The sequence below is a fragment of the Bombus flavifrons genome, chromosome 2 (genome assembly GCF_040668555.2).
Source record: "Bombus flavifrons isolate JBK064 chromosome 2, iyBomFlav1_principal, whole genome shotgun sequence".
Taxonomy (NCBI): Eukaryota; Metazoa; Arthropoda; class Insecta; order Hymenoptera; family Apidae; genus Bombus; species Bombus flavifrons.
This window is the reverse complement of record NC_138443.1, coordinates 18,548,227-18,575,308: the sequence shown is the minus strand read 5'-3', so window position 1 is coordinate 18,575,308 and position 27,082 is coordinate 18,548,227. Positions and strand designations below refer to the sequence as shown.

Genomic DNA, 27,082 nt, shown 5'->3' with positions numbered 1-27,082 from the left:
TACGTCAAAATTTATGCAACGGAGATAAAAATTATAAAAATTATGCGTTTGTAAGGAGTTAATATCTTTGAGCATGTTCTTTTTTGAGCGTAACTTAAGCGTAATTTAAGGCAGAATTCTAGACCTTAGTACGGTGAATAACGTTCGTGTACAACAATGTCGTCTGAGACTTGTTTTCCAAGGTACACGGTATAAACAATTTAGGAGTAATAATAAATTTTAATTATTCAACGAATTGTATGCAATCTAAAATCAAGAACCAAACAATAAATTCGCTAATAAACACCTGAACAAAAAGATACCTAAAAGATCTTTCAAGGAAATTAAATTTTCACTCCCTTCGACGCTATCTTCTCGCGGATGGTCGACGGGTTAAGTCGTTCGTGCATCAAATAGTCGATATAAACAATAAAACCGGATGCATTAGTATCTCGCGGGCGAAGTAGCTTTTCCACCAGCACCTGAACTCGTACGAGTCGCGACAGTAACAGGAATTTTTATTGCGGCTCAACGTATTCGATGGATTCTCCTCGCGCTTGATTTACTATCCGACCAGCTCTATATGTATTTATGCTTTTAAACACAGTGCCGGGTAGAAACGTTTTACGCCACGTCTCGAATAATAGTAAAAGCAACGTCATAAAATCGCAATCGTATAATGCGTTATCGCGATCGTAAGATCGCGTAATGCTCGCGTAAACTTTTCTCTCTAACGTATATCTATTACGTTCATCGTTGATATGCAAGCAATAACACGATGTAAACATCATTGGGAGCCGTTTTCTGTGTTCTCTATTCTTCTCTTCTTCTTTTCTCCCGTAGCATCGTCCGTTGAGACAAGTCGTAAACCGAGTGACAATTTACGCGCGAGCTTCCAGTTCTCTTACACGCGTTTACGTTTATTGCCAGTGATCGGGAATTTAACTCGACTCTATCTGCGTTTATCGAGCTTGCTCACGGTTTGAAAATGACGATTTTTTAGCTGAACGAAAGCTGTTGAAGAGTTTTCACGACTTCTGAACACGTGGAACACGCTTCTTGAATCCTTTAATTAGAGTACCTAGCCATAGCCGGCGTAGGATAGAAAAATGTCGAATGTACGAGCAGAGTAAGAATAAAGTAATGATAAGAATAGAGTAGAAATAGATAACAAAATATCAAGTATATCGAATTTTTACTTTTGTCTGTGCTTCTTTCATAATTTTCCGTTTTCATTTTCTTCTATGCTTAGGAATAGATAAATAATAGTTAAAAATACTTCCAAATTTCTGTAAATATATTGTTATTTGTATATATCAAAAATTAATCTGTCTTTCCCAATATAATTTCCAGTGGTTTGGTGAACACAACGATCGAGTGTTTTTAAACATGTACTTTCTAGATGAATTCTTAAATCGAAGAATTTAATTTTTAATCCGATACGTTAACTAAATTAGCATCTATCTAGATGATGGAACGAATGATTCAAGACTCGTCACTCTTCGCGACGATCTGCAATGTCTATGAAAATTCGGAGTTAAAAACGTTCAAGGCGTCAAATGAATATTAAAGAAACAGGGTATCGTTTATTCAACACGCGTGTAAAAGATGGTGTGTGAAAGGGGTACGATATAGGGAGGACGTCTAACACGACGAATACACTCTCTGCTACGCTTTATCTCCTTCTTATAAATGAAACAGGTTATTTATTATCCAATAAAGAGACACTCCTGGTACGCGACACCCTTGCGGGTACTTTGCCGGGGTTGTATCCTCTGACGTGTAAATATCGAGGTTTCCCTGTAACCCTCTCCGGAGACCGGCCAGACACATTTTATCTTTCGCACCCTTCTTCGATAGCGCATATTCTTCATGCTGTTTCAAAACATTTCCAAGCGTATGTTCCATTAACCGTGATTTCAAACATTAAATTGCAACACTGTTAAATAGAAGAAAAGAAAATATTTGAACGCACAAATTGCTCGTGCCTTGATCTAAAGTAAGCGTACGCTTGATCGATTTTAAGTAAATCGATAAGATCGGTATTAGATAAATTAAAAACTTGAAATAAAAATTTTGTACCGTTATGAATTTGAAAGGAATTATACTAGAAAAAGTAGTTGCACAGTATTATATTTATTACACTGTACAAATTAATTAGGTGGAAATATGTATAAGGTTCGATTCCAGGATAATTCAGGGATCGATCCTAAAAATCGAGTTTATTGTGAAAATACTTAAATGAAATACAGGAGTAAACAACAATTAATAATTAACAACAATTAATAACAGTAATAATTAAATAAACAACAACCAATTAATAACAGTAAACAATAAATAGCAAGTTCTGTGCAATGTCTACCTGAAAATCGAGAATCGATTTTCAACGTCCTTAGCTACCGATCTTTCTCCGTCAATCTTCAATGTTTTAAATAATTACTCTTTCTTCTGTGATCTTGACTATCTCCGATGTTGATCTCTGTCCGTCCATTTGGGAAATGCGTGTCTCACAAAATGGCTCTCCGTAAAACAAAGAAAGCCGTTCTGTCCGTGAAACAAAAGAAGTCGTGCTGTCCGTAACAGAGAAAGTCCCCTTGTTTATCCACATTTGAACTCTTAGAGAGCTTATCACATATATTAAGTTTCCTATCATTTACTAGTATTCTCGTATGATTACAACTATTCGATACTATCGAGAGGTAACGTAGAATCTGATAAGAAAACATTTCATTGGAAAGCAAGAATATACGTAAGTACTTTTTGTAGTCGCTGATTTATATGTAGGTATAGACACTATTTCCAATGTAATATCAAAAAAGGGGAGCATACGCTTGGTCTATCATATATTTAAGTTCGAGTTTCTCGGAACAGTATAATGCAGTGCCGCAGACAGATCGTCGTATAGGACCGGCGGAATGTATACAATGTAGCGACCAGCGTATAGTTCCAGAAACGTCGATTCGCCTTCGATCCGTTTTTTTCACATACACATGGAAGGTGCATACGCGATTATAGGCGCGAACGTTGGCGTGACCCGAGCGTAGTGCGGGGGTCGTCTCCGAGAAAAGACAAAAAAGATCGAAGGACGAGCAGTACCATTTTGAAGAGTCTGGGAGTGCAAATCGAGAAGTGATGAGAGTGTTGCCAGTGTTGTCGTGAGAGTGTAGTCCGCATGAGACAGAGAGAGAGAGAGAGAGAGAGAGAGAGAGAGCGTTGGATCCGTTGTGACGAGAGTTACAAATTAACTATTGCGTTGTCTAGACCATAATACGTTATTGCGATTAATCATCATCTGTACAATCCATTCATCGTAAATAAATCATCATTATAATATTATATTTACGATACTACACCAATGTATTTCATCAATGAACATCCGTAGCCAAAGTTATATGTTTCAAAATATTATTTTGCCAATAACTGACCACTAAAGCTACACGATCGAGATCGGAACGTCACGCGTTAAATCGTATTTATCTCAGTATCCTTGATTCTCCAACGATTACTATAGTTTTATCTGTTCTTGAACTTTCGCTGTTTCACGGCATTCGACGACCATACTACGTGAACTTGAGACGCATGCTTGTCTTTGCCGAACAAAAAGTTCGATTGCATGAGCGAAAGAAAGCACGAGACCTGGACCAACGGATGTAATTTCTTAAATTGCCCGCGGATGATCGTACCTTACGGAAAGATTTCGTGTCGCGGTGGTCAGTACGGCTATTATCGGCGCGAGTTGAAGGAAAAACAGAAAGGAACGAGTTAACCGTGTACTCGGGACGCTTGACAAAGCGACTTTAATTAAAACTTTCCAACGAATCGGATAGCCTGGAGATATTTTCGAGCGGGTGTAAGCAGTTTGGAAGTTCGCGGGTTAGGAAAGGAAGGGTTGAAAGGAAGATGTTGCCGATGCTTGTGCCTGAAACTCGGCCTACAAAGGTTTCAGCGTTCGAGATGCCACGTGAAAAATAGCATTCGTCGTTTGCTTCTATAAGAAATTAATTTAATCGTCGTTTAAAGAGATTCGTTTGTGCGGCGAGTTTGGTCAAACATTCAAATTTATGAAAAGATTGTTTAGAAAGAAGCGTCTTGTTGTGTTGACTTTGAATTTACCGTGCTCTTTCGAGTATGAACAGTCAAATATTTCTCTAACGAGGTGTTTCGCTCGTTTAATAGTTTCGAAGATGGTATCAGAAGCGTGACGTGTTGGGAAGTAGCTTCACTGCTGGTACTGTCTCTTCGTTTCGTTTAGTATTCCGAATGCGTGAGCTTTTATTGTTATTACTCTTAAGTGTTGCGGATATTGTCTGATATGGATGTTGTAGCACACGTATAGTGAAAGAATATAATAGTATACTGATAGATATTGCAGTACATTATAACGAAAATAATGTAACAATAGTTCTTAATGAATAAAAGTACAAAAATAATTATTGGTATTAATTCACTATCTTTGTTATACATACTGTGTAATATATGTAGATGGGTTGGAATTGATTAACGTTCCTGTACTTTATGCGAGTTTGTTTAATCACGAACGTGAAATTAATTGATAAATTAATTTTACAGCTTACTCGATATTGTGATTGAATTCTTCACAAAAAAATCCGACTCATTTATGTATATAAGTTTTTCTATAAATTTCTGAACAGTTGATTAGCTTGCTGTAGGAGCAACTTATTTTGTTTATAAAATAATTACTTATAACTTGTAGCTTCTTCTATATTCACCAAACTCTTCTCTCTATTATAATATTAAATTTTCTTGTTATCAAGTATCGGACACGAAGAAAGAGCTAAGTACGTGTTTTTGAAGTTGTAATCTATTGAACTACGTGTACCGTAAACAACTCTGTGTAAACATTCGCGTCCAACTAATAGCAGATTAATAAAGAGCGTCTTAAGAACTTCATGTTCTTAAACATTAGAAAACAAAGCTCAGGAAGAAAAGCACGAATTCACCGTGCAAGTCTTTTGAGCTTTTGCAGTTCGCGATGGCACATGTGCATCAAACTTGAACTTTCCAGCGAGTTTCGAACAACGATCGATTGATTTTCTCTTAACTTGATCCGAAGTTATTCTCCTGGACACGCTACCAAGATATTTCGAGAGAATGATGCATCGCCAAGAAGTTTAATGAACAGCTTAAATTATCCGAGAGAATCCCAAAGTTCGACGACTTATCGGTTCTGCTTTTTCCTTTACGGTCTTTATATCCACGGAAGTCGAATGCTGTCTGATGATATCCAGTGATTGAACGACAAAATCGAACTACGAAAAAAATTGGACTGTCTTTGATCATCTCGATAATTATTACTGACATACTTAATATTTTATAATGAAACCAGGAGACGCGTTGCAACTCGTCGAAGATCAACGAAATTTGTAAACCAAGAGACACGAACTAGTAAAGTGGAATTGATCGATTTGACTTTTGTGGGTGTCACGCGGAAAAAAACCACATAAACCACTTCTAACGTACATAAATCAATACGCTTCGGCAAAATGTGGAAATAGATGAATGCTTTCATCCTTTCACGAATATCTTTTGCAGAGAGACATATACTCTCATTAATGGGTCGTTCGATTTGTTAAAGGAAACGTTTCAACTCGAAAAATAATTATCCTTTTTCCCTCGTGCAGATATATCAGATTTATGAAAGAGATATCTTCAATCTTTTTTCTGCTCGAAATGCAATTAATTTCTATGTATAAACATTGATTCTACGGAGGCTGTAAATACGAAGTTATTACGTAAAAATGTCTGTGAAAAGAAAACTTTCAGCGAGGAAAGTATGCCTTCAATAACGATGTTTGACCATTTACCATAGAGAAAGTGAAAAAGGGTGGAAAGGAAAATGTGAAAGGAGTATTCTGACCAAAGTTTTCACTTCAAACGTAGTTAGTCGTCTCTAATTGAACTTATTAAGAAAGTCTTTCAAACGATCCTCCGATTTTCTGCGTCTGACCGGCTCTTAAGAACCTGCTCCACGTTTTATTCGTTTCTATTTAAAGCTCATTGCAAAAGTGCTTGCGTTTATTTAAAATCGGGAATCCTTTTCCCATTGAAACGGCCCCGTCCTCGCTTTTCTATCGCAGCTCGATTTTCGAATTAATTCTCTTGTTGAAATCCACGCCAATAACTCGAAAGCGGAGTAATTTCGATCGTTTGAGATCGAAGAAAGTAGAAGATCTCTAAGTTTTCATAAACTGGAACGCCAGTATTTCAAAGGGCGTAAAAGCAGAGTCTCTAGAGAGTGGTCAAGAAACGGTACGATAAGAAGTAATAAAAATACTCGCTTTTTCCGTAAGATAAGCTTTAATACTTCCAACTCTGTGAATGTGTATGTGGGGAGAAACCTTTCTGTCTTCTTCTGCTTCTTTGAAGTAACATCTCATGAAAGAATACACCATATGTTTTTATAAACAATTTTTTAACATAAAAATATATAAATACGTAAATAAAACGTTAATCGTGTGTAAGATAATCACTGTATATTACTTTTTTAAATAATTTGCCATTTAATTTATTTATTTTTCCTATAATACCTGTATAGACAAATGCTGAGTCGTCGTTTAATTATGAAGTTTATTTTCCTTCAAATTATTTTCTATCTTGTAATATGATAACGAAATATTTCCAATATTTCAGAAAAATATTTTTATACTTTCCAATTTTTGTCTTAAAATATCGAGTCTTCCTAATTATGTGAAAAGGAATTCTAACATTTTAATTCTAACGAACTATACAATTATTAAATAGCGAGATATGCGAGTAAAGATGTAGACAATACTGTTCAGAAAAAAAGCAGTTCAAATCAGAGTTTTAGACGACTTGAAGTGGAATAAGCGTCGGTTACGTCAGACGCGCTCTACAGTAACAAGCGTGTAAATATAGAAGTGCATAAATTCAATTAATTATATTATGAGAATATTTATTTCAATCGTTCTTTTACATTTTGCTCTACATTTTCATACAATTTTAGAGCACCGCAAATGAAGAAGGACGCTCAACATTTTATTTTGAGTAATAATCATAAATTCAATTAAATTGAATTCGATATGACAATGCACTTTATTTATTTGCTAGCTGCTATAATTGGCCGGTTTATGAGCAAAGTGTACATTTGCCTGCAAACTAAATAATAGGAAATAAATTAACTTAGACTCGACAAACTAAGGATGTTAAAGTTATCTTGTAAATTAGTATCCACTATAACGGATAAAGTTAGATCAAGCAAACTGAAACTCCAAATACTATCGGAATTAGCATTACCCGATTTATTTATCCTTGACTGGTTTCTAGACACTGGCTGCCTCACTAAAAGCAATAAAGAATATTAAGGCTGAAAAGTATCTAGCTCCTTAAAATATCGATATTAAACAAAACGTTCATAGGATTTCAATAATATGTGAAATGTATTAATTCTCAGATACATTTTTGTGGCAAAATTCTATTTTGAAGTATCCAAAAAAATGTTTCACGCTATTTCATGCTATTACATATCGAAGAATTGTTTAGGATATTTCAATAATCCGGCGTAAAATTCAAATAAAAATGCAAACATGTTTTCTATTCGCATTTCTAATGTTTCGTAAGTCTGATCAAACACTGTATCTGATATTTTGATGTTTAGCAGCCGTCACTCGCAGAATTTCGAATCATCGATGCATTAAGATTAGCATGTAAAATTCCGCACGAGTGCTCGCAACTCTCGACACGAACACCCTTCCATCATCTCGGTTCGTAGATTCCAGACATTCGTTTTCTCAGCATTTTCCAGGACTGCGTTCGATCCTCGAAAAGAACAACGGGTTCCTAAGCAATCCTCTTTTCGAAGCATCGCGAAAGGTGACGAGTGTCTGCTTTTTAAAACGTCGAAAGAATGGCACTGGGATACGATAAACGCGAAGTTTGTTTGTTGCTGCACAACCTGTACCATTTTAGCTTTTGTTTTGTCTTCTTTCGAAGATATTGTCTTCGTATATTTTATGGAAACGATTTGAATCTTCATGACGAGATAGATTATTTTGCAGATCGTTGTACATTCTTCGTTACGAGATAAATTACGAATAAAATCACAGACGCGTTACATCATTTTCTTCAATTTTTAGGATACAATTTTTCAAAGAATAATAAACGATGAAACAGTATGTAACAATGGAATAAAGAAACATTATTTCTGTAGCCGTTTAATTCATTCGATTCTTTGCTTCTCGTGGTGTATTATATTATTCGATATTATTGTCCACTGGCGGGACTTAAACAGTATGAAATATTTCACAAAAACAATTCAACAATACACCCACGTCAAACGCGAGGACTTAGAGCGAACGATGGAGTAAAAGCCGATCGGAATCCTAATAAATTCCAGTCCCCTTTCACAGTTTTATTTTCGCAAAGCAATAAATCTTTAAAGCGTCAGAACGAAACAAAAAAGAATTGCAATACAACGGGTGCAAGTTAAAAAACAAAACTAGACGAATTTAAGGGGGAAAAAATCTGTTTACCGTCGAAATATTTTTGTTCGGGAATCGATATCGTTCCCGGCGACTTAAATATAGATGGAGCTAGTGCCAAATGGAGCAAAAGAAAAAAAAAAAGAAAAAAAAGAAAGTGAATTGCAAAACAAAGGATGCAAAGGGTTAAAAAACAAAAGAAAGACAGGAAAAGAAAAATATGTGCATCGAAGTATTTCGTTCTGGAATCAGTATCATTTCTAGCGACTTAAATATAAACGAAACACTTTTCCAAGGGTGAAACAAACGCAAGCAGCAAGAAACGAATAAATGCAAGACAGAAGAGAACGAATAGGAGAAAAGAAGAAATGTGGAGAAATAGGAAATACACATCGAGATTCATCCCGAACGCATCGAATAAAACGGATTCGTCGCGGGAACGTGAACATACATCACAGACTCGATAGAATACCGGTCGGATTATACCTCCCTTTTTTGACGCTGGCCGATCCACTCACGTTGGATTTCTTTTTCTGTCTCCTTTATCCGCTTTCTTCATTTCACTGCGTGTAACTTGAACGCGCCCGCGACGATCCTATCTCCGTAGTTTTCTCCGACCTCCAACCCTTATTGAGCTCTCGCAGACAACCCCCTTACCGTTACACCGTTACGAACCAACTATCCTCGAGATGTCTCCAGTCTCTACGAATTGTGTTCTCCACTTTCCTTTCCCCATTCTATAGCCGTCTCTTTTCCTAATATTCCAACGTGGTTACTACAGTCCGCATGTTGCCACCGCGATAGCATCCTTAATATCGAATATTACATCGAAAAGGGCGCGCCATTCGTACGTCTCCGTGGAGTCAATTTGCTGTTACAGATGTCATGCAAGAAGGGGCGCGTGTATTCGTTCAGCGTAGGGTAGGTTGTCTCAGTTTTGTGGCTGGAACAAGAAGTTTGCAAGTGATATTGCGTGTTTAGTATTATAATTTGATTTTAGTTGACGTATGTTTGACATACTGTATATACAGGGTGGTTGGTAACTGGTGGTACAAGCGGAAAGGGGGTGATTCTACGCGAAAAGAGAAGTCGAAAATATAGAATAAAAATGTTTTTTTTTTTTAATTTTTCCATCGAGACAACGATCTACAGTGAGATCCGTCATAACGTACCGCACGCGTACCGAGCGAAAATTCAAAGTCGATTTTCTCGAAAACAAAGCCTCGAACGAAAAATTTTTATTCTATATTTTCGACTTCTTTTTTCGCGTAGAATCACCCCCTTTCCGCTTGTACAACCAATTACCAACCACCCTGCAGATTAATCAGTTCTTGTACGACTCTTTGAAAGCCAGTAGTTGTTTAAGTGAACATCGACTATTCTATTTTGTAATAGACTGTTGAAATGTACGTACAGAATGTCGTAATATTATGTAGGAAAGTGTTTCAACGCTTGTTGACTTTTGTAAACGGATACATTACGTGTGTCACACGAAACGTTCTGAAATTTCGCTGGCACTTTAACGAGACCCGACTTGACCATGATTACATCGATAAAGTTTCCTCGCGAGTGAGTAATTACACTTATGTTACGTTCTGTCATGTATAATTTACAGTTATTGGTTTTCGATTTGAAGATATCAAATTATAATTGTAGTTCAAACTGTACACTTCGTTGGAAATACAACCTGTGTTTCTCGAATTAAAGTGATAAAGCATATCAGACGTGCGATTTGATATTATAAAGCAGAGGGTCGTACAGAGCTATGAATTCTATAGAAACAAGTGAAATTATACGGAGATAATCCTTAAAAATTCTTGCGTAACAAAGTGCACCATAGTATCGTAAATTTATGATTGATTCCGATTTTCGAGATCGGAAATGATTTCTATCTAACGTGTTGTATTTAAACCATTCAATATCGGAAGTACATTTTTTGTTGATAAACCAAAGTTATAGGAAAAAGGATTTCAAAATATCGAACAATTTTTCTGAGAGTAAACAGCTATTGTATGAACAAAAAGCGGAATCACTGCATGAAACTATATCTCCGTTATAACGAATGGGATATCAGATTTTGGTATCTTTCGTGTTTACCTTTAACAATCCAGTTAGGTCTTTGTTGAACACGACCGAATAAAAGTTCCTCTTTCTCCCCGCTCCACCCTTTTCCTTCTACCGCATATTTGCTTTCAAAAGTAATTTCATATAAAAATTGGGAAACTTTATAACCATAACGTGTCGGTAGTTTATAAAATATCCACAATAAATAAATGAAATACCACAATAAATTAGAGAACTTCATGACATTAAACAGCACTGCTGTATCAACAGTATGAACAGGACTCGACATTCTATTTCGTTCTTACCAGTTTTAACACATAAAACGATACTTAATAGAATATAAATATAAATTTAGCAGAAGCACGATACAAATGTTATCGATTATGAAAATATGAAAATTCGTTCAAATTTTGAACAGATTTTCAAAATAGTTTATCGAATATGAAACAGTTGGAATAAAGTGTTTTCGCTCGATTCTAAATTTTTTAATGCTCTTCTTATTTATTCTCATTTTATCCATACTATCCTAGTCTCCCCCCCCCCCTAAAACAAACCGTCAAATTGCAAATTGACGAAGGGAAGGTAGTTTACACGGTATTATAATTACAATGGCGTTAACGCAATCCGAACTGTGTTCCGCGCATAGACAGAGAGGCTGGGATACACAGATTTTACTTTGCCTGTGTTAAAGCTTGTAACGCTGTAGTTGACTGCGTGCCATGGAGAAGGGTTGCAGCCGAAAGGGTGCGAGTGACATTTTATTAAGTACGGAGTTTCATGCTTCGAAGCAATTTAGACGTATACCACGCAGCGAAAGTTTCATACCGGCCTCCAACGTGCGGCAAAATCATTTGAATCTTGAAAGGCGGTCGGTGATTTACAGAGGCCTCATTTTGGACCGGTTACTTCGTGCCTCTGTTCGTGAGTTTCTTCGCTTTGTAATTACGTATCGTTGCTCCGAGATCGTTTTAACGCAACACTTCATTACACTTCTAATTGAGCTTCGGATGCATGACGCGTGTTCGTTTAATTTATTACCACCATTTACCAATTGATTAATTTATTTTTATTTCCGTAAAAAGTTTTAGTCGCAGAATATAATTGATTAATCGTACATTAAATACAGGATATAAAAATATTGTTACATCGACTGATTCATTGATTCAAAGTTATATATTTATATATTGAAAAATAAGCATCGATAGAGAACTGTATTCAATAACAAATAGAAGTTAAATTTCTTTTTTCCATTATCATTTAAGATTCCACTCTGCAAATTTACTCTGGTGATATTGATTCGTCTCTTGAAAATTGTAATTTGATAGTAGATGAAAATAATATATCGTAGTGACAAGTGTATTTTATTTGTAATAGTAAAATATTTGATAATGTACAACGTGCAATGTACTGCAATAATTCTCTTCTAAAGATTTACATTATTTTAATGAAATAATTTTTTTGTTTGAGGTTGTAAAACATCTTTTTATAAGAAGTGTATCGTACTTGATTAATATTATCATTTAAATATATTTGAATAATCGATTAGTATAATTTCTTTGTGATTACTTTATTGTTTTATATTTTTTTTTATAAATTCCTTTTAACGCAGTGTTTTAAGTAATATGAAGAATTCAGTGAAATATCAGGACGCACGGAAGTCAGATATTAACGAGGTAGAAATTTTTAACTTTTAATTATATTCAGACTGGTAAAGTGCATACAGAAATGGAGTCTGTTTCTCTGGACGACAGCTCCAACGAATTATAACATTCTAAGATAAATGTATTAAATAAAGTACCTTGTTACATAACGAAACGAAATAATTAAAGTCGTAGTTAGCTTCCATTAAAAAAGTAACGGTTAATTTCTGAATAAATTAAAGTTTCTTCGATTCAAGATGAAATCGTTAAATAGCAAGACGAAAGTTTTGTTTCTTTACAATTATAAGACAGTTGACGTCGAAATCGGGGACGATTAACGTTTCACCGGCCAGTTTCTTCATGACGATTATTTAGTCGAGGAATATCCTTTATTTCGATAAGAAAGTTTAATTTAGTTTCGCGAAGTAGCTTCCGCTGAAAAATCGAGTTCCGCGCGTTGTTCCACATCCCCCGTCCACAGAAATATAATATTGTTCTTTAATCCTCGTCGCGATGTTGGGCCGAATTGCGTCGCTTCAAAGAATCACTGTCAGAATATACGTTTCTCGTCAGAAGTTAGGAAAGTTTTGTCAGAACGCGTTTCCACCATAATACATTTTCCCTAACTACGTTACTTCTAAATTGGGTTCGCAGCGGCGACGCGAGCAGCGGATTTAACTAAAGGCAGAATTGTGCTCTTAAATACGCAGCGTTGTTAAATATTTTCTGAAAATTAAATACCCATATGCGTTCCAGGTGCTATTCAAAGAAGAGGAGCGTGTTTAACCTGTTTGCACTTGAAGATAGGAAAATATGAAAAGTTTCATTATCCGAGCGAGACTTTTAACGATAAACGCGCTATTATGAAAGCAATCAGAAGAATTTATGCTTCTGTACATTTTACTGACGTTTATTTACTTTTGCTTTTATCCTTAATATTTTCAACAGAACTCGAAGATTTATTCTTCGAATCTGAAATGAGATTATTCTGAAGCAATTCTACGAACAATACGAAGAAAATTTTCATTACGGAAAATCTATCAACAATTCCAACCAGTTTAAGAAAACCGATTAATCATTTGAAATTCAACCAAAACGCGCCACTTAATTTCCTCCGCTAACCATTCGTTGTTTCTTCTAACTAAACGATAATTAACCGATATCTACTGGTTCCTACTGCTCTAGCCAGTTCTATGGGCATTTGTTAATAAATGAAACTTTCGGAAATTTTTGCCAAACGTAATTTCCTGTCTATGGAGAAAGGTGAATAGTTTCTCGCAAAAAATTACCTAATTCATCTCTCACCCTATTGCGAATTCACCTTTTATTCGTTCACGATGGTGTCTGAGCATGTAGCCGAATACAATCGAATCCTCGTCCACGATATCGAATGCGAGAGTTCGCTGGTTTGTCATTATCTGGGAGATTCAGGATGCGTCGTGCATCGATACATTTCTTTTTTCTTTTTTCAGTTTGAAAGCTTAGGTATTGCGTGCAACATATATATTCGTAGGAAACTTATGGAAAACATACGTATAAATATTTGTAACATCACGATTTCTCCGTGTAGTATAGATAAAATCCACGATATTACAAAAGAAAAACTGATTCGAGATTACATTGCTGTTATGCCTGCTTGTTTGTCGTTGTGTTCGAACATACGGCAATATTTTCACGATATTGTGCAAATTTGCGCTCGAAAAGATTCGAAGGATCGATGAAAATTATTCCGTTGATCAGCTCTATCGCCGATTATTACACGAGCACGTATGCTCATGGGGGAAACGGAATTACCTTCGTGATTAAATGCATGGAAACGCACCGTGTTCCTCCGGATCATTAATCACTTTGTAAATAAGCGGTGTTTATTTGATTACAGGCTGTGGCCGACGTACGCTAGTGCGCATAACAACCTCGGAACGCTTTCGGTGGGCGATCAAGCGGAGCAACACTTTTTGGCTGCGATACACGCTCAACCGGGGCACGTGAACGCTCATTACAATCTTGGTCAACTCTACAGGTCAGTGATTAAGTCATCGTGAAAGAAATGTCAGATGTCATGTGAATCGCTGCTTACTTTATTTTTTGTTATCTCTTAGCTATTATACAGAGGAATTTATTGATATTGACAATCTATAAATTAGAAATTATAACATATAGCTTGTAAAAATTCGCTAATATAATGTAATAATGTTCGGTAACGTAGAAGGATATTGGAGAAAAAATTAAGAAACATTCTATTTAACATTATTTTTTACTTGTACGTTGGTTCGTGCAAGATAAAATTCTACGAATTAAATGCTCGGAGATTAACGAGGTAACATTAATTTAATTCTTCTTATTGAACTCACATTTACTAAAATCATAAATATTGATCTTATCATAACACGTAACGATACAATATTAATTAAATTCAGTAGTATATTTAATCATCTCGTCATCGTTCGTGATTAACAATTTAATTAATCATAACAGTTATCGTTAATCATTGAACATTAATTACACTATAATAGACAGCTCGAACGATACCATTATTATCGACTACAAGAATCATGCACAGAGCCACTCTTTCGAGTTTGATAAGAACTTGTTTCCTCTCAAAAACGTTCACAAAGAGAGAACAAAACGATACGCTATCGCGTATCTATGGTAACAGTCTGTGAAACTCGCAAGTGAAGAAGCAACTCGTTCATTTGTGTAAAAAGAGAATAAACGACGCAGACGCGGCAGGAACAACGAGTGGAAATCAAGGATAATTCTCGTTTCTCCGAATGCTCTGGAATCTAATGGTGTCTCCCATCACGCGGAGTAAACAGAGTTACAGGAAGAATCCCGAATCCAACGGCTTCCTGCTTTATTAATGGTATATCGAGGCAATGGTATACCGAGGTGTACGCTGCGCGATAAATTTAGCGTGGCAAGGTAATTCTAGTGGCGTGGTCAAAATTAAACTTTAATTAACGCCTCTTGCTTGATAAATTAATGTTTAATTGACGGCGGGAGCGAGGCGTGCGTACGTGCATACCGCCATTGCTCGTTCCGTCCACTCGCTGCTGTTGCTGCTGCTGCTGCGCTGTACTCCATTTTCGTCTCGTTCCGGCTCGCGGGGAAACATTGCCCATAAATTTTTCGGCTCTCTCCTCCACGAAAGTATTTTCCACCGTGAAATCCCTGGGAACGTGGCTCGCGGATTACTCGGCTTATGAAGTGTGTTACGGATCGTGGAATTCGAAGGTCTGATGGAACAACTTCGTTCGCAAATCGCTGATAACCACTTTTTCACCGATAACTAAACTGCAGATATTTATACGTTTATCGAAAATTCAAAGACGCACAGATTTACAGAGAATATATATAACGCACGAAAATATATAATATATCATGAGTATAGCATAGATTATGATATTTAATGAATGAAAAAAAATCTTTTCGTGGCTCCCACTCTTTTTTTCAGTTGTACTTATGGAGGAAATACTTGAAAACGTGGATAATTTATCAACTAATAACGATGCGTATCTATCTTTTCTTTGTAAATGAGAAATTAGAATCGACTTTTTCCATAAAACGACCGCGTGATATACGGTCTTCAATATTAAATCTGAAAATTGAATTTCGACAATAAATCGTGTAGTAATATATACGCGTTTAAAGGAATATAACAGAACACGAAGCATATTAGGATCTTTTGAAGATCAACAAATTTTTATTCGTCGTTACTATTATCTTCAGTAAGAAATTCTAATTCCAAAAGAATTTAAATTCACGAACGAATAAAGAGCTAACTTTCAAGATTGAAAATGAACATTAGCAGTCGTTAAGTTAAATTTTTGAATACTACAATTTTATTAGGTTAGTATCTACCTACCGGTCTATTAGGGAAAATTGTATTAACCAGTGGACGCGAAATTAGCGTCATGGACAGTGGCATTTCACGGAACGATGAAGCGCGCAGAATGCACAATGATGTACACGGTTGCGCATAGTACGTTAAAAGCAAGTACAGGCATTCATATCTTGATTGTAATCATGTTATACTTCGCGAGAATGATCGTCATACATGATTGGGATAGGTTGTCATAGTTAACGCGGTCGAAACACACCGAAATTTAATTGCCAATAAATCGTTACTCTACACAACAACTGTATAACGTACCCTGTCAATTTTACATTCATATCCAACGATATTTTCATTAAATACTTGCATATAATAGGCACACTAACTAAGCACGCTCGATCGAATCAAACGATTCGAAGTAGATAAGGACTTTACTCGATAAACAAATATATGTATTCGAATCCTAACATCATCCTGACAATTGTAATCAGTCAAATCATCCAATTACACCTGTAAACGTTTCGTTATCGTGATCAGATGTGAAGAACAAAGGTTATCGATAGAAAGGCTGTATATATTTTCTAATGACATGATTACTCTGTATAAACAGAATAGTTAACATTTTTCCTAAATTTCGTTATCAACTTTTCGAGTAACCTAATGCGTACGTATATAAAAATAAATTAACGTAGCGTGTTACGTGGTTCCATTTGCCAGGAAAACGAACAGGACAGAGGAATGTATACGGATGTTACAAAAATGCGTATCCTTGGACCCGGCGTATACGCCAGCTTATTTGGTGCTGGCGAGATTGGCAACTGGTCCTACCGCTGGCGTTCTTCTACGGCACGTGGTCCGATTACAACCCAAAAGCCCCGACCATCTCGCGGAATATGCATCGTGGTTGTACCAGAATGGTAAGTGACGGTGGTAAAACGGCTAAATAGCTTAAAGTAGGATAAAGCCCGACAGTTCCCGTTGCGACGGTCCAAAGTACGGGTTAAAGTAGTTTAAAGTAGCGAAACAACATCGAAACTCTGGCCGCGTAACGGCCCTGCTTCAGCTTTATACTCACGCCAAATCGTCGTCTGTCTCTTCAGGCAAATGGCTACCCTCTCTCAAGTACTACCTCAAAGCCATGGAGGTTTCACCGTCGCACAGATCGTCGCTTCTGGGAACGGTCAGGATACTGAGATCGAGGGGTCAGTGGCCCAGAGTTCATCAACTTATCACCAGGTAAGTAATTGCAATCAATATGCCGAATTTTGGTATATGTGTGTATTCGTACAAGCTTGAATATTTTCGGTGCAATTTGATGAGATTAGGGAGAAAAATTTCTTGAAATTTTGATATTGCGATAACGAATGGAACTTGTCGCTCATTTAATAGCGACACAGGATAGAAACGACGTTACGTCGATATAGACATGCTCATATTATTATATTGCGTCGTTGACTTGGTAGATGAGCGAGAAAATGTCCGAAATGAATTTTGAAATATTTGCAACAATTGCTTACCTCTAAAAACGTCATTCTTTTATGTACTGAAATTAGATTATTCAAGAGGAATGATATAATTGAATTTTTTTGTCTTAATTTTTTATGCACCAAACCGATTTCACGAAAAATTTTCTTTTTCTATATAGTTGTGTTATTACTATGAAAGTTGTTGATCTATATGATGGCATACTATTAAGTGAGCTGCGTTTTGACTGGCACACTAATTAATAATTGATGAAGATAGAATAAGCTAATAATTCTCATACGTAGATGAACAAATTCAATACGTGTAATGATACAGTAATGTAATCTGATATAATAACAAGCTTTACATTGAAATACAAATGATCGCATCGATGTTCTCATTATCTCGTCATCTCTAGCTTTATTATTTAAACAACTCACTAGAAAAACTGTTCACTTTTTTCATCACAGATAACTTTATCTTAAACGACGTTTGTTGCAACGCATCGCTTATTACTTCTTTCGTGTTTTTCCAGTCCATTTTATTAAAATACACAAATGAAAAATACACCACAGCTGTGGCGAACAGCAACTCGCATAATTGAAACAACGCAGTGTACGCGTCGACGGCAACCGATATATTAATCTGCGATAATTACAATTATACATCCTATTAATCTCTGCTTTAATATCTATCGCACAAAAGCCAATTTAATTATCACCAAACCAATTCACGTAGAAATCAGTGTACAAACATTTAAGCAAGTTCAAACAAGAGGATTCTGAAGGTAATAAAAGAATACGAATCACTGAAATGATTGACGGATGCGTTGCAAATTTACCAGCCGAAAGGAATATTAACGCTAATTCACGGGTGTGTTGATCATCGTCCAGCCTCGACTCTGAGAAGTAAATTGGCAGAAGTAAACGAAAGCTCAGCAGAGAAACTCTTTTGATACCGGTGAAAAATGCCGCAGCTCGGCCGCTCGTCGACAGTGCAAACGAATCGTTTGGAACAGCTTAGCAACTTCGACTTTCGGAGTTGACATGGAACTTTCATCCCTGGATAGCAATCGCGTCGTTTGTCCAGTTTTCAACCCCTTGTTCCCGCGTGCATACGTATGTACCTGGATTATAGAGTGGTCGGCCAACTAACCCCTTGCATTCAGTTCGACCTTCCTCCGTTTTTCTCCTCCACTTTTTCATCCCTCGTTTCGACGCAAAATTATCATCGGTTGTGGCTAACCCTTCGAATGCAAATTCTTCGTGTAAATTAATAACAAATGGAAAGAATTGTCGTGACGTGTTGTGTTCGATTGTACTTTGTACCGTGTGTAAACGATGTCTCCTACGATACGACGAATCCCGCGGGTTAAGTGTTTTTACTAACTCGCGTTCTTTTGTTATATCTCCGGAAAGGAGAGAAAGAGCCTGTGCTCCATCTGTGAAAAGGTTAAATTCCCCATAGATGCATAAAGATCCGTTATAACACGCAACGCCTCTCTCGGAGACTCGCGTATTGCAACCCCTGACTCCTCGCGGTGCAAATAGCATCCACAAAAAAGGCACAGTAAATTTGCCGGCGACGATTCGCGTTGTTTTTGCAGGCGGCGCCCTGGAGGTATGTGCGAATGAATGCACGCGGAATCAATTCTTTCTTGCTGACCAAAATTATGGTACAGGGATCTCGGTGATCGATAAAAAGCCAGCGCGCGGTCAGTTTTCCAGCGAACGAGTTTAGAGGATTGCAGAGGGGTATATTGTTTTTTTCATTTCTTTCTTTTTTTCCAATTGGAGTTAGGAGGAAGAACGAGCTTCGTTCAATTAGTGAGTTTTTATGGGTTGTCGATTGACATTGAAAACCTAGACGTTTGATTTAGGTGGACGCAAAAAAATTCCGCGCCCATCCGGTTTAATCGCTTCGCATGGGCGGTTGTGTTCTCGTGTCAGCAGAAGTGTGATTGACCGATATTCGGTGGTAATATGTACGGTTTTAGTGAAGCGTTGATTGGAATAGCAAGTGATTAATTCCTGGAACTGGTGGAACAATCGTGGCGGTGTTATATCTGTTACATGCTTTGTGGATATATGGAATTATTTGTATAAAAGCACATGTTGGTGGCATATGTGATTTTGCCAGCTATTGATAGGTAAGTTAGGTTAGGTTAGGAAAATTAGCAGAAGACAAAGATATATTGCTTTGGTCTATATGTATAAAGATAATTAATCCGTTTATCATAGGTAATTTATTGTTACAGAGATTCTATTCATTTGTAGTTTCAATAATTGAAATCGTTCTTCTTGTGATGTACCTATAGATACAGAATTGCAGGGGATTAACTGATATAATTAGGAAGATTATATTATATTTCGATAAGAAAATGGGTAATCATAGAAGGATCTCTTTAGATATCGAAAGTATTTCCTTATGATATTACAAGACAAAGGATGATGATTTACTAACAACAAATTTCATAATTCAATACCTGACGACCATTATTCGATAGACGGGCAACGTTTATTAAAACGCGGTAGATCAAAGTTTGTTTCCTTCCCCTTCCCCCCTTAAAACCAAAAAGTCACTATGCAGTGAAATTTCGCATCGTTTCAAAATCACCGTGATAATGGTAGACCCTGGAGGGGTGTTACGGTCGACAAGAATTGCGCGAGCTTGGCGCAGTTTCAGAGGCTTGAACTACCGAATGACACAGGCGTGGTCAACCAACTGGTCCATAGACGAGAGTCGACTATACACGGAGGTTAAATTTTGGAGAAACAACGCGAAAAGTGGTGATGACTCAGTTGGAAGTGGAGGAGAGAAAGGGAGATCGAGCAGATTGACAACACCTACGCTATCGGTGTGTAACTACCACAACGCGCAAAGATTTCAATATGCACCGTTTGACAGATGTGCCACAGCGTGCAAATTTTAAATGCAAATATAAATCTGCCATGCAGACCGCAGAGGCCGGGTATGAGCAGCGGGGGTGGCGAAGGGTTTCGAAAGGGGGTGCAAACGTTCCAGCGGACCAACGAGTGTACAGCGGTGGAAGAACCGTTTCACACGCTTCTCGCGTCTCTGTGTATGTGTATGAGTTTTCGTGGAGGCGGGGAACACAGTAATTACAATACTCTACTCCTTTGTTTTCTGCCGTTGGAAGTCTATATTAGAGGGAACGGCTCGTGTAGTTTGCGTCCAGTTGATAGTTACGAGATCTTTTTCATTAGCATCAGCTTAATGACTGTTGTAAGTAGAGCGAGACGAACGGAGGCTTTGCAGATTTGTTCACGGTTTTTCGTTAACCTGCGACACTTTTTTTCCACGAACCGAGCCGCGTATTGATAATAGGACGATACTTGTTTGCAAATTCCAGATATTTCGCTGAGAAATGATTAAAGGTCATTGCTCGATTAGAGGATTGCTCAAACGAACTTATTGTTTCAGTGCGGTACTTGGTACATTGGAAGTTTCGATGAAACCTGGTGCGGAAGTTTCATATTCGATCAAGATTTGAATATATTTCATAAATATCTTCATCGTTAGAAACATTTGGAACATTTGTTTCTATGACTTTATGTATATTTTTTAATGTATATACTTTTTATGTATATTTGACTATTTTTATGTAAAATGAAACGTATTTAAATTTTGTGATACATTTGAAACAACGTTAATAGCGCGTGCAAAAGAATGTGAATGAGTTGGAAGAACGGTACCTTTATTCGACGAATTTCTTTTATACACATTCAAAAAATGCCATCTGACCCGGAATAAATTTCCAGACACCTTCATCGATGAATTTCTTTCTGGAACGTCCAAAAAGCTCGAGAACAGATTTGCAAAGCAAATTTAGCAATCTTCGCGTACAAACATTCTTTATATACATATTCGAGAAATTTTTTACGAAGGCCAAGTATACAAAGTAATTGAGAACTTTGTATGGTAAAGGATGTAGGTGACAAAAAAGAACCATTTCTTTATTGGCAATAAATATGAATTGCACGTGAAATACAATAAAAATGTTATAGATATAATAACAATATTAGGGATGGCTGTATAATAAATATCGAGGTAATACGTCATTATCGGTTGTTTCAAAAATAGGAGGTCAAAGTATTTCAAAATTACGATCGGAAGAAGTATATCTGAATTATTCACAAGAAAGAATCTTTTTAACGTTTGAATTTGTTACAGTTCTCACATTTTTATATCTAAATTTCACTCTTCTTTGAATAAGTAAACAGACTTTTTTTTTAGAAAGCATTTTGACATAAAATTGGCACAAAAATTCATGCATGTTAATGATTCTTTCGTGCTGTATTTTCTTCAAACAAAAACTGAAGAGAATTTTTAACAATAAAAAAGATACGATCGACAACGAACCGAAAGTGATCCGAAAAGTGCAGCAGGGAAAAGTTAACTCTTTGAGAATAGAAATTCTACAATACTTCGCACAAGATCGAACTTCGTGGTAACTGATTTCACGATTAAAGAAAGGATATTTAATATTTCTCTGTTCAATGTAAATGAAGCGATATTCCAATGTTTCGCCGTTTTATCCCTTACAAAGATTATTTAAAAAGTGAATTAGGCAAATGCGGTATTCAATCACAATTGTACATTTCAAATTCCATGCAAGATAAAAATCCAATTGTTCGCTAATTGTAAGGCGAACAATTTGTTCGACTGACAAAAATAACAGATGACAGGCTCAGGCGTCTGTTCGCCAACGTAATAATAATAAAATGCTGTGGACCCTCGAGATTTATTTATTTCTGCGTGCAGCCATACAGCTGGGATGCCGCGGTCCGGAAAATATTGATTCGCCGTTTAAGTGGATTGCGCTTCTAGCAGTCGCAAACGGCAACGCGCTTGTAAATAAACCATAAAGCGATAAATTTGTCAAATCTTACACCGCATTTTCGGTCGTTTCATTGTTCATCCCTTCGCTAAATTCGACTTATGAATTATTCAAACGAATGAATAATTCAACAGAAGAACTACGGAACTGGCCAACGTTTAACCATGAGCTCTTCCGTTATATATAATACAAATCATCACGCGCATAATTCGCCAACGCGAATCGCGCTATCAAACGACGCTTGTCGGTAATCAACGGAGAAGATTCGAAAGAAATCCTTCTGTATGCGTGCCAGTGTAGCAAATTGTTTCCGAACATCTCACATCAGAGACCTTCTGCACATTGATATTACGCAAATAAATTTGTTCGCCATTAAAATATCACGAGCAGAGAATAAAACTGTTTAAAAATCGTAGATACAATTTTCGGTATAATTGAAATAAAACAATCGAATTATGATAAACTTCGTACGCTGCTGAGATTTTTACGGCTTATTTATTTCGATGTATGGTAGAATGGCTTTCACTTTGCAGCGGTTGCACGAATGTCAAATTAACTTCTCGTAAATCGTCGGTGGTTTTCGTCGATTGGTTTCAGATTCCATTTACGCTCTGAACGCACAGCTACTGTTTTAGATTTAAAGTATAGCATTGAGCAATTTATTTAGCTCACAAGCCGTTATTTAAGCGGTAGAATTAAATTGCTGCACAAATTTATGTGTATTGAAATGTTTAGTTAAAAAATTGATATGAATCCATGTGTAGTGGAAATTCATTGTGAGATTCATTTTTATCCAGCTATCTGATTACGCATAATTTAAGTAAATAGAGTATAAATTTTCCTTCGGGTTAACTTTTATTTTATATATATAAGACGCGTCCAATTTCTTTGAACTACATCTTTTAAAGTTTCTCAGCAGTCTGTTACTGAAGATATATAATCATAAAGAACTGATTAGAACCTTTGTCGCGTCATCCATAAATCTAAATAACTGAACGTGTTTCAGCAAACGAGTGAAAATAGATAATATAAAATACAAGTGAAAATGTCTGCACGTCTCCTTTGACAAAACTTTTATCGTACAGTTTTGAGAAGCTTCGACTAAAGTAGAAAATCGTAATTACAGTGGAATTATATGAATTACATTCTTTTGCGGAAAATTATAAACTGTATTGGGATGAAAATGTTAACGTAGATATTTCAAAGATAGATCGTAAAGAACTCGAAATTCACATCCTTCGTAATTATATCTAACTTTTTCCATTGTAATATTTTATATAATAATTTATATCACATTATATTTTAAAATGATAAAAATATGATTCACACGGTTTCTATGTTTCCAACTGTTTCAAAAAAATGTAATGAACTGTCGATTTTCTGGAAGCACAACCCTCTGTTATGGCGAGGGTTATCTAGACAGGCGAAAGCGTTCAATTTCAATCACAGAAATATTTCAACGCTAAACTAATACCATATTGGAAACAAAATTGTGCGATGTACCAGTTAAAAATACTGACTGACGCGTTATCTACGTTGACATGGACGCGAATGGTTTTACGAACCGATGGAAAATTATCGAACATTAGTTCGATCCACATCGCTTCCAGTCATTTTTTAAAATCCAGTCAGCATGTGTTTCCTGCAAATCTCTATTTTCCGTAGGGGAAAATACTCATTCGTGGCGGGATTGAATATCGAGATGCAATTTGTTTTAGAATGAATAATTTTTTGCAACGGAATTTAGAATTATTATATTTATCCCAAAACTGATAAAAAAGATGAATACATTATTTTGTAACGATAAAGAACTTTACTAACGTATTAAAAGTTTTATCAAAAAATGCAGACAATTTAAAATTCATAATCCGTATGCAAATATTAAAATTTTATTAAAACTAAGAGATGAGTCTTATGACTTTCGATCGGAAATATATCTACCTTTATTTTTATTAGATTAACGTGTAATATCTAAAAGAAATGCACTTTATAAATTGAAATTAAACGAAAAAAGAATACAACAAAACGTTGAATCCTATTCGACAGAGGACAGCAAATGGGTAATTCAAGCTAAAAGTACGAATTAGGAAGTCGTCTGAAAATAACGTAAAAATGTCAAGTAGATCGTACAGCATCCCCTTTATACAGCGTAGCTTTTTCAAACATATAAATTCCGAGGGAAGCCACTGCGTCAGAGGATGATTCCATAGGCAGCGATAACGTCGTCACCGTTGCGTTAAGCGCTCGTCGAGCTGATAAATCGGGAATTTACTGACGCTACCTCCGATTCTGTATTTTCGGCCTGTCGAGCTTGAAATCGTGTGCACCTATTCACGCGAGCAGATTTTTTGGAAAATTTACGAAATACTATACGTTCGAAAGGTACAGGGGAAACGGTGGTCTTAAAACGCCAAGCGACCTCGACAGTGATATACAAATATCGAAACTTGATCAAATTCTTTTTCTGTGACAGTGTATACCAGTTTTGACAAACACTTCTATTTTACGATATTAAGTTTTCGATGTCTGTATTTTTAAGTTCAGTATCATCGAAGTACGTTAAAGGAATCGATTACTTCCTTACTTCTGTAGGAAGTGTAGTTGCTGTCAGGCAGGTGAAAAGAGAATTCGCGTTTCGTCCCGGGACTACCGGTGGACTCGTCAGTAAGGCTATGCCCGGTAGTCCTTTTTTTTTTTTAATAACGTTTATTTAAACCAAGATACATATTAATACATTTGGTTATTCACAATAAACTGTGAATTTCGATAAGATGTGTCAGGGAAAAGTACCGATACGCGACGGTACGACGTAGCCATACTATGTTATGTGTCGGCGTGTTACATTTTTTATGTTATAATCTATTCTTTGGATTTAAGCCGCTGGGGAGCGGAGCTTTCACGTGATTTTGTTTTTGGTTGTTTTTTTGTCCTGAAAACTTGGTCGCAAAACAGGACGCTTCGGTAGTCTACTATGCTCGGTAATCCCTGCCTTAAACGTAGAGGGAGTTTCGCTAGGTGCGGTATTTGTATCGTGACACCGTATATTCGACCGCTAGTGAGACAAACAGATTCGTTGTCGTCGTAGTAGCCCTCTGATGTTGGCGGTTGGTACCCGGATCGCCCGGGAGGTGTTACGACCGCATCGATGCCTTGACCTGTCGGCGTCCTGTTGGTACCGATCCGCCACACTTCTGTTTCCTCCGTCGAATATCAGAAAACGAAATAAAATCTTTCACTAAACAAATTGCTCGACTGTCCTTATATGAAGTAGATGAGACTTAAATATCGCACGCATTTTTCAGTCACGACCGATCAACGCTGCAATCGGAAATTAAGGGGTAGTTTCACGTCGTTTTAACTCAGCTACGTTGGAAAGAAATGAAAAGAATAGTAGAATGCGACGAAGAGTTGGGGTGTTTCGCGTTCGAGAAAGTAAGTGTTCTCTCGCGAGGACGAATTAGTCGGGGAGTAGTTACCTGGTAACGACATGCAAAAAGACGTGCAAGGAATTGAAGAAAACATACGACGAAAGGAAGTGGGAAAGAATAGAAGGCGGGAAGCTGGAACTCGCGTGGCCTCTTATTTCCTTATGAAGCGGCGCGAACGTACCGAACAACGTAGCTGAAACGAGGAATGCCGTATCTTGAAGGAAATTCCAAGGCCGATGAAAATTATCGCGGCGCGCCACCGTTCCGGAAGGCATGCGCAAATATTCCGCGAAAATCGTTTAACAAGGCGTCCCTGGAAATTTTCCTTTGAACTGCTGGAATTTTATAATCACCCTTTTCTCCTTCAGCACGTATTTGAACTCTGCTCCTACCAAGCTTTTATAATATCGTGTTCATCTAGAAGATCTCTCATAGAATATTTAAGATAGTCGATGTTCAATGGCTGAGGAAAATATTTAAATACTAGTGGAAACTTTTTATTAATTTATCTACGTATTACGTGGATTATGAAAAACGGTTCGAGATTTCATGAGCAGTGTATTACACGTGTATTCTGCGATTATCCAAGATCATTGAATATAACAAACGAAGGGAACAGAAAACTGAAGATATCTAAAAACATTTTGGAAAGAAAAAGCTGAAGATGAGAAAGATAAAGGTAGTAGAACTGGAAAACTTGCTACAATCTTGTTACGATATCAATACATGTTATTCTTTAATCTATAAAGTACTTTCTTCTTTCAATGCAACTCAATCGAGAGATACTGAAAAGCTCGAGGACGTGTTCTTTCGTTATCTTTTAAGCGAGATTGCGTTATATAAGCTGTCACGAGAGAGAAATAATGACTATAGTTTTTTAACTGAATAAAGGAGAACAGAGTTAGCACAAAGATAATAATAAAATTTCAGTTTTCTTAAGTTCAAAGTGCTAGATAAGACATTTTAACTAAGCGGCGCAGTGTATTTGGTAGACGCAACAGGGTCTACGTTTTAAATAATCTTTATTTCCTGCTCGACGTTCAACTACTTGTTCGTTCTTGGCGAGAAAATATCAAGAGTTCCCAGGTTAATGTTCCGAGGGAAGTATGTGACACGATAAAGGATCGCGCGCGCGTCCTCCTTGGAGCTCGACTATTGACTCCTGATATTCACCCTCTTTTCCGCTTCGTAAACACGCCGCTCGGCCGCGAAAAAAGAGCTGCTGAGAATGAACTGCGCGCGCGGAAGTGACGCGTGAAAAGGGTGTGTCATTTACGAATTTATTTTATCGAGAGGGTGTGAGACGTTCGCTAGAAACTCCATCACCGGTGAATGCAAACTATGACTTGCGA

General features: G+C 36.8%; 1 protein-coding gene across 5 annotated transcripts in view; it reads left to right on the top strand.

Annotated features, from left to right (window-relative positions):
* LOC138188207 (protein O-mannosyl-transferase TMTC1) overlaps positions 1–27,082 on the top strand; it is a 276,538-nt gene that overhangs the window by 244,161 nt on the left and 5,295 nt on the right. For 3 of the 5 annotated variants that reach the window (XM_069129792.1, XM_069129791.1, XM_069129799.1), the window contains exons 11-13: positions 14,022–14,162; positions 16,695–16,894; positions 17,078–17,213. In XM_069129792.1, coding sequence (XP_068985893.1) covers positions 14,022–14,162; positions 16,695–16,894; positions 17,078–17,213 — 477 coding nt within the window. The remainder of the gene's footprint in view (positions 1–14,021; positions 14,163–16,694; positions 16,895–17,077; positions 17,214–27,082) is intronic. The other 2 variants (XR_011175430.1, XR_011175425.1) reach the window with 1 other exon arrangement.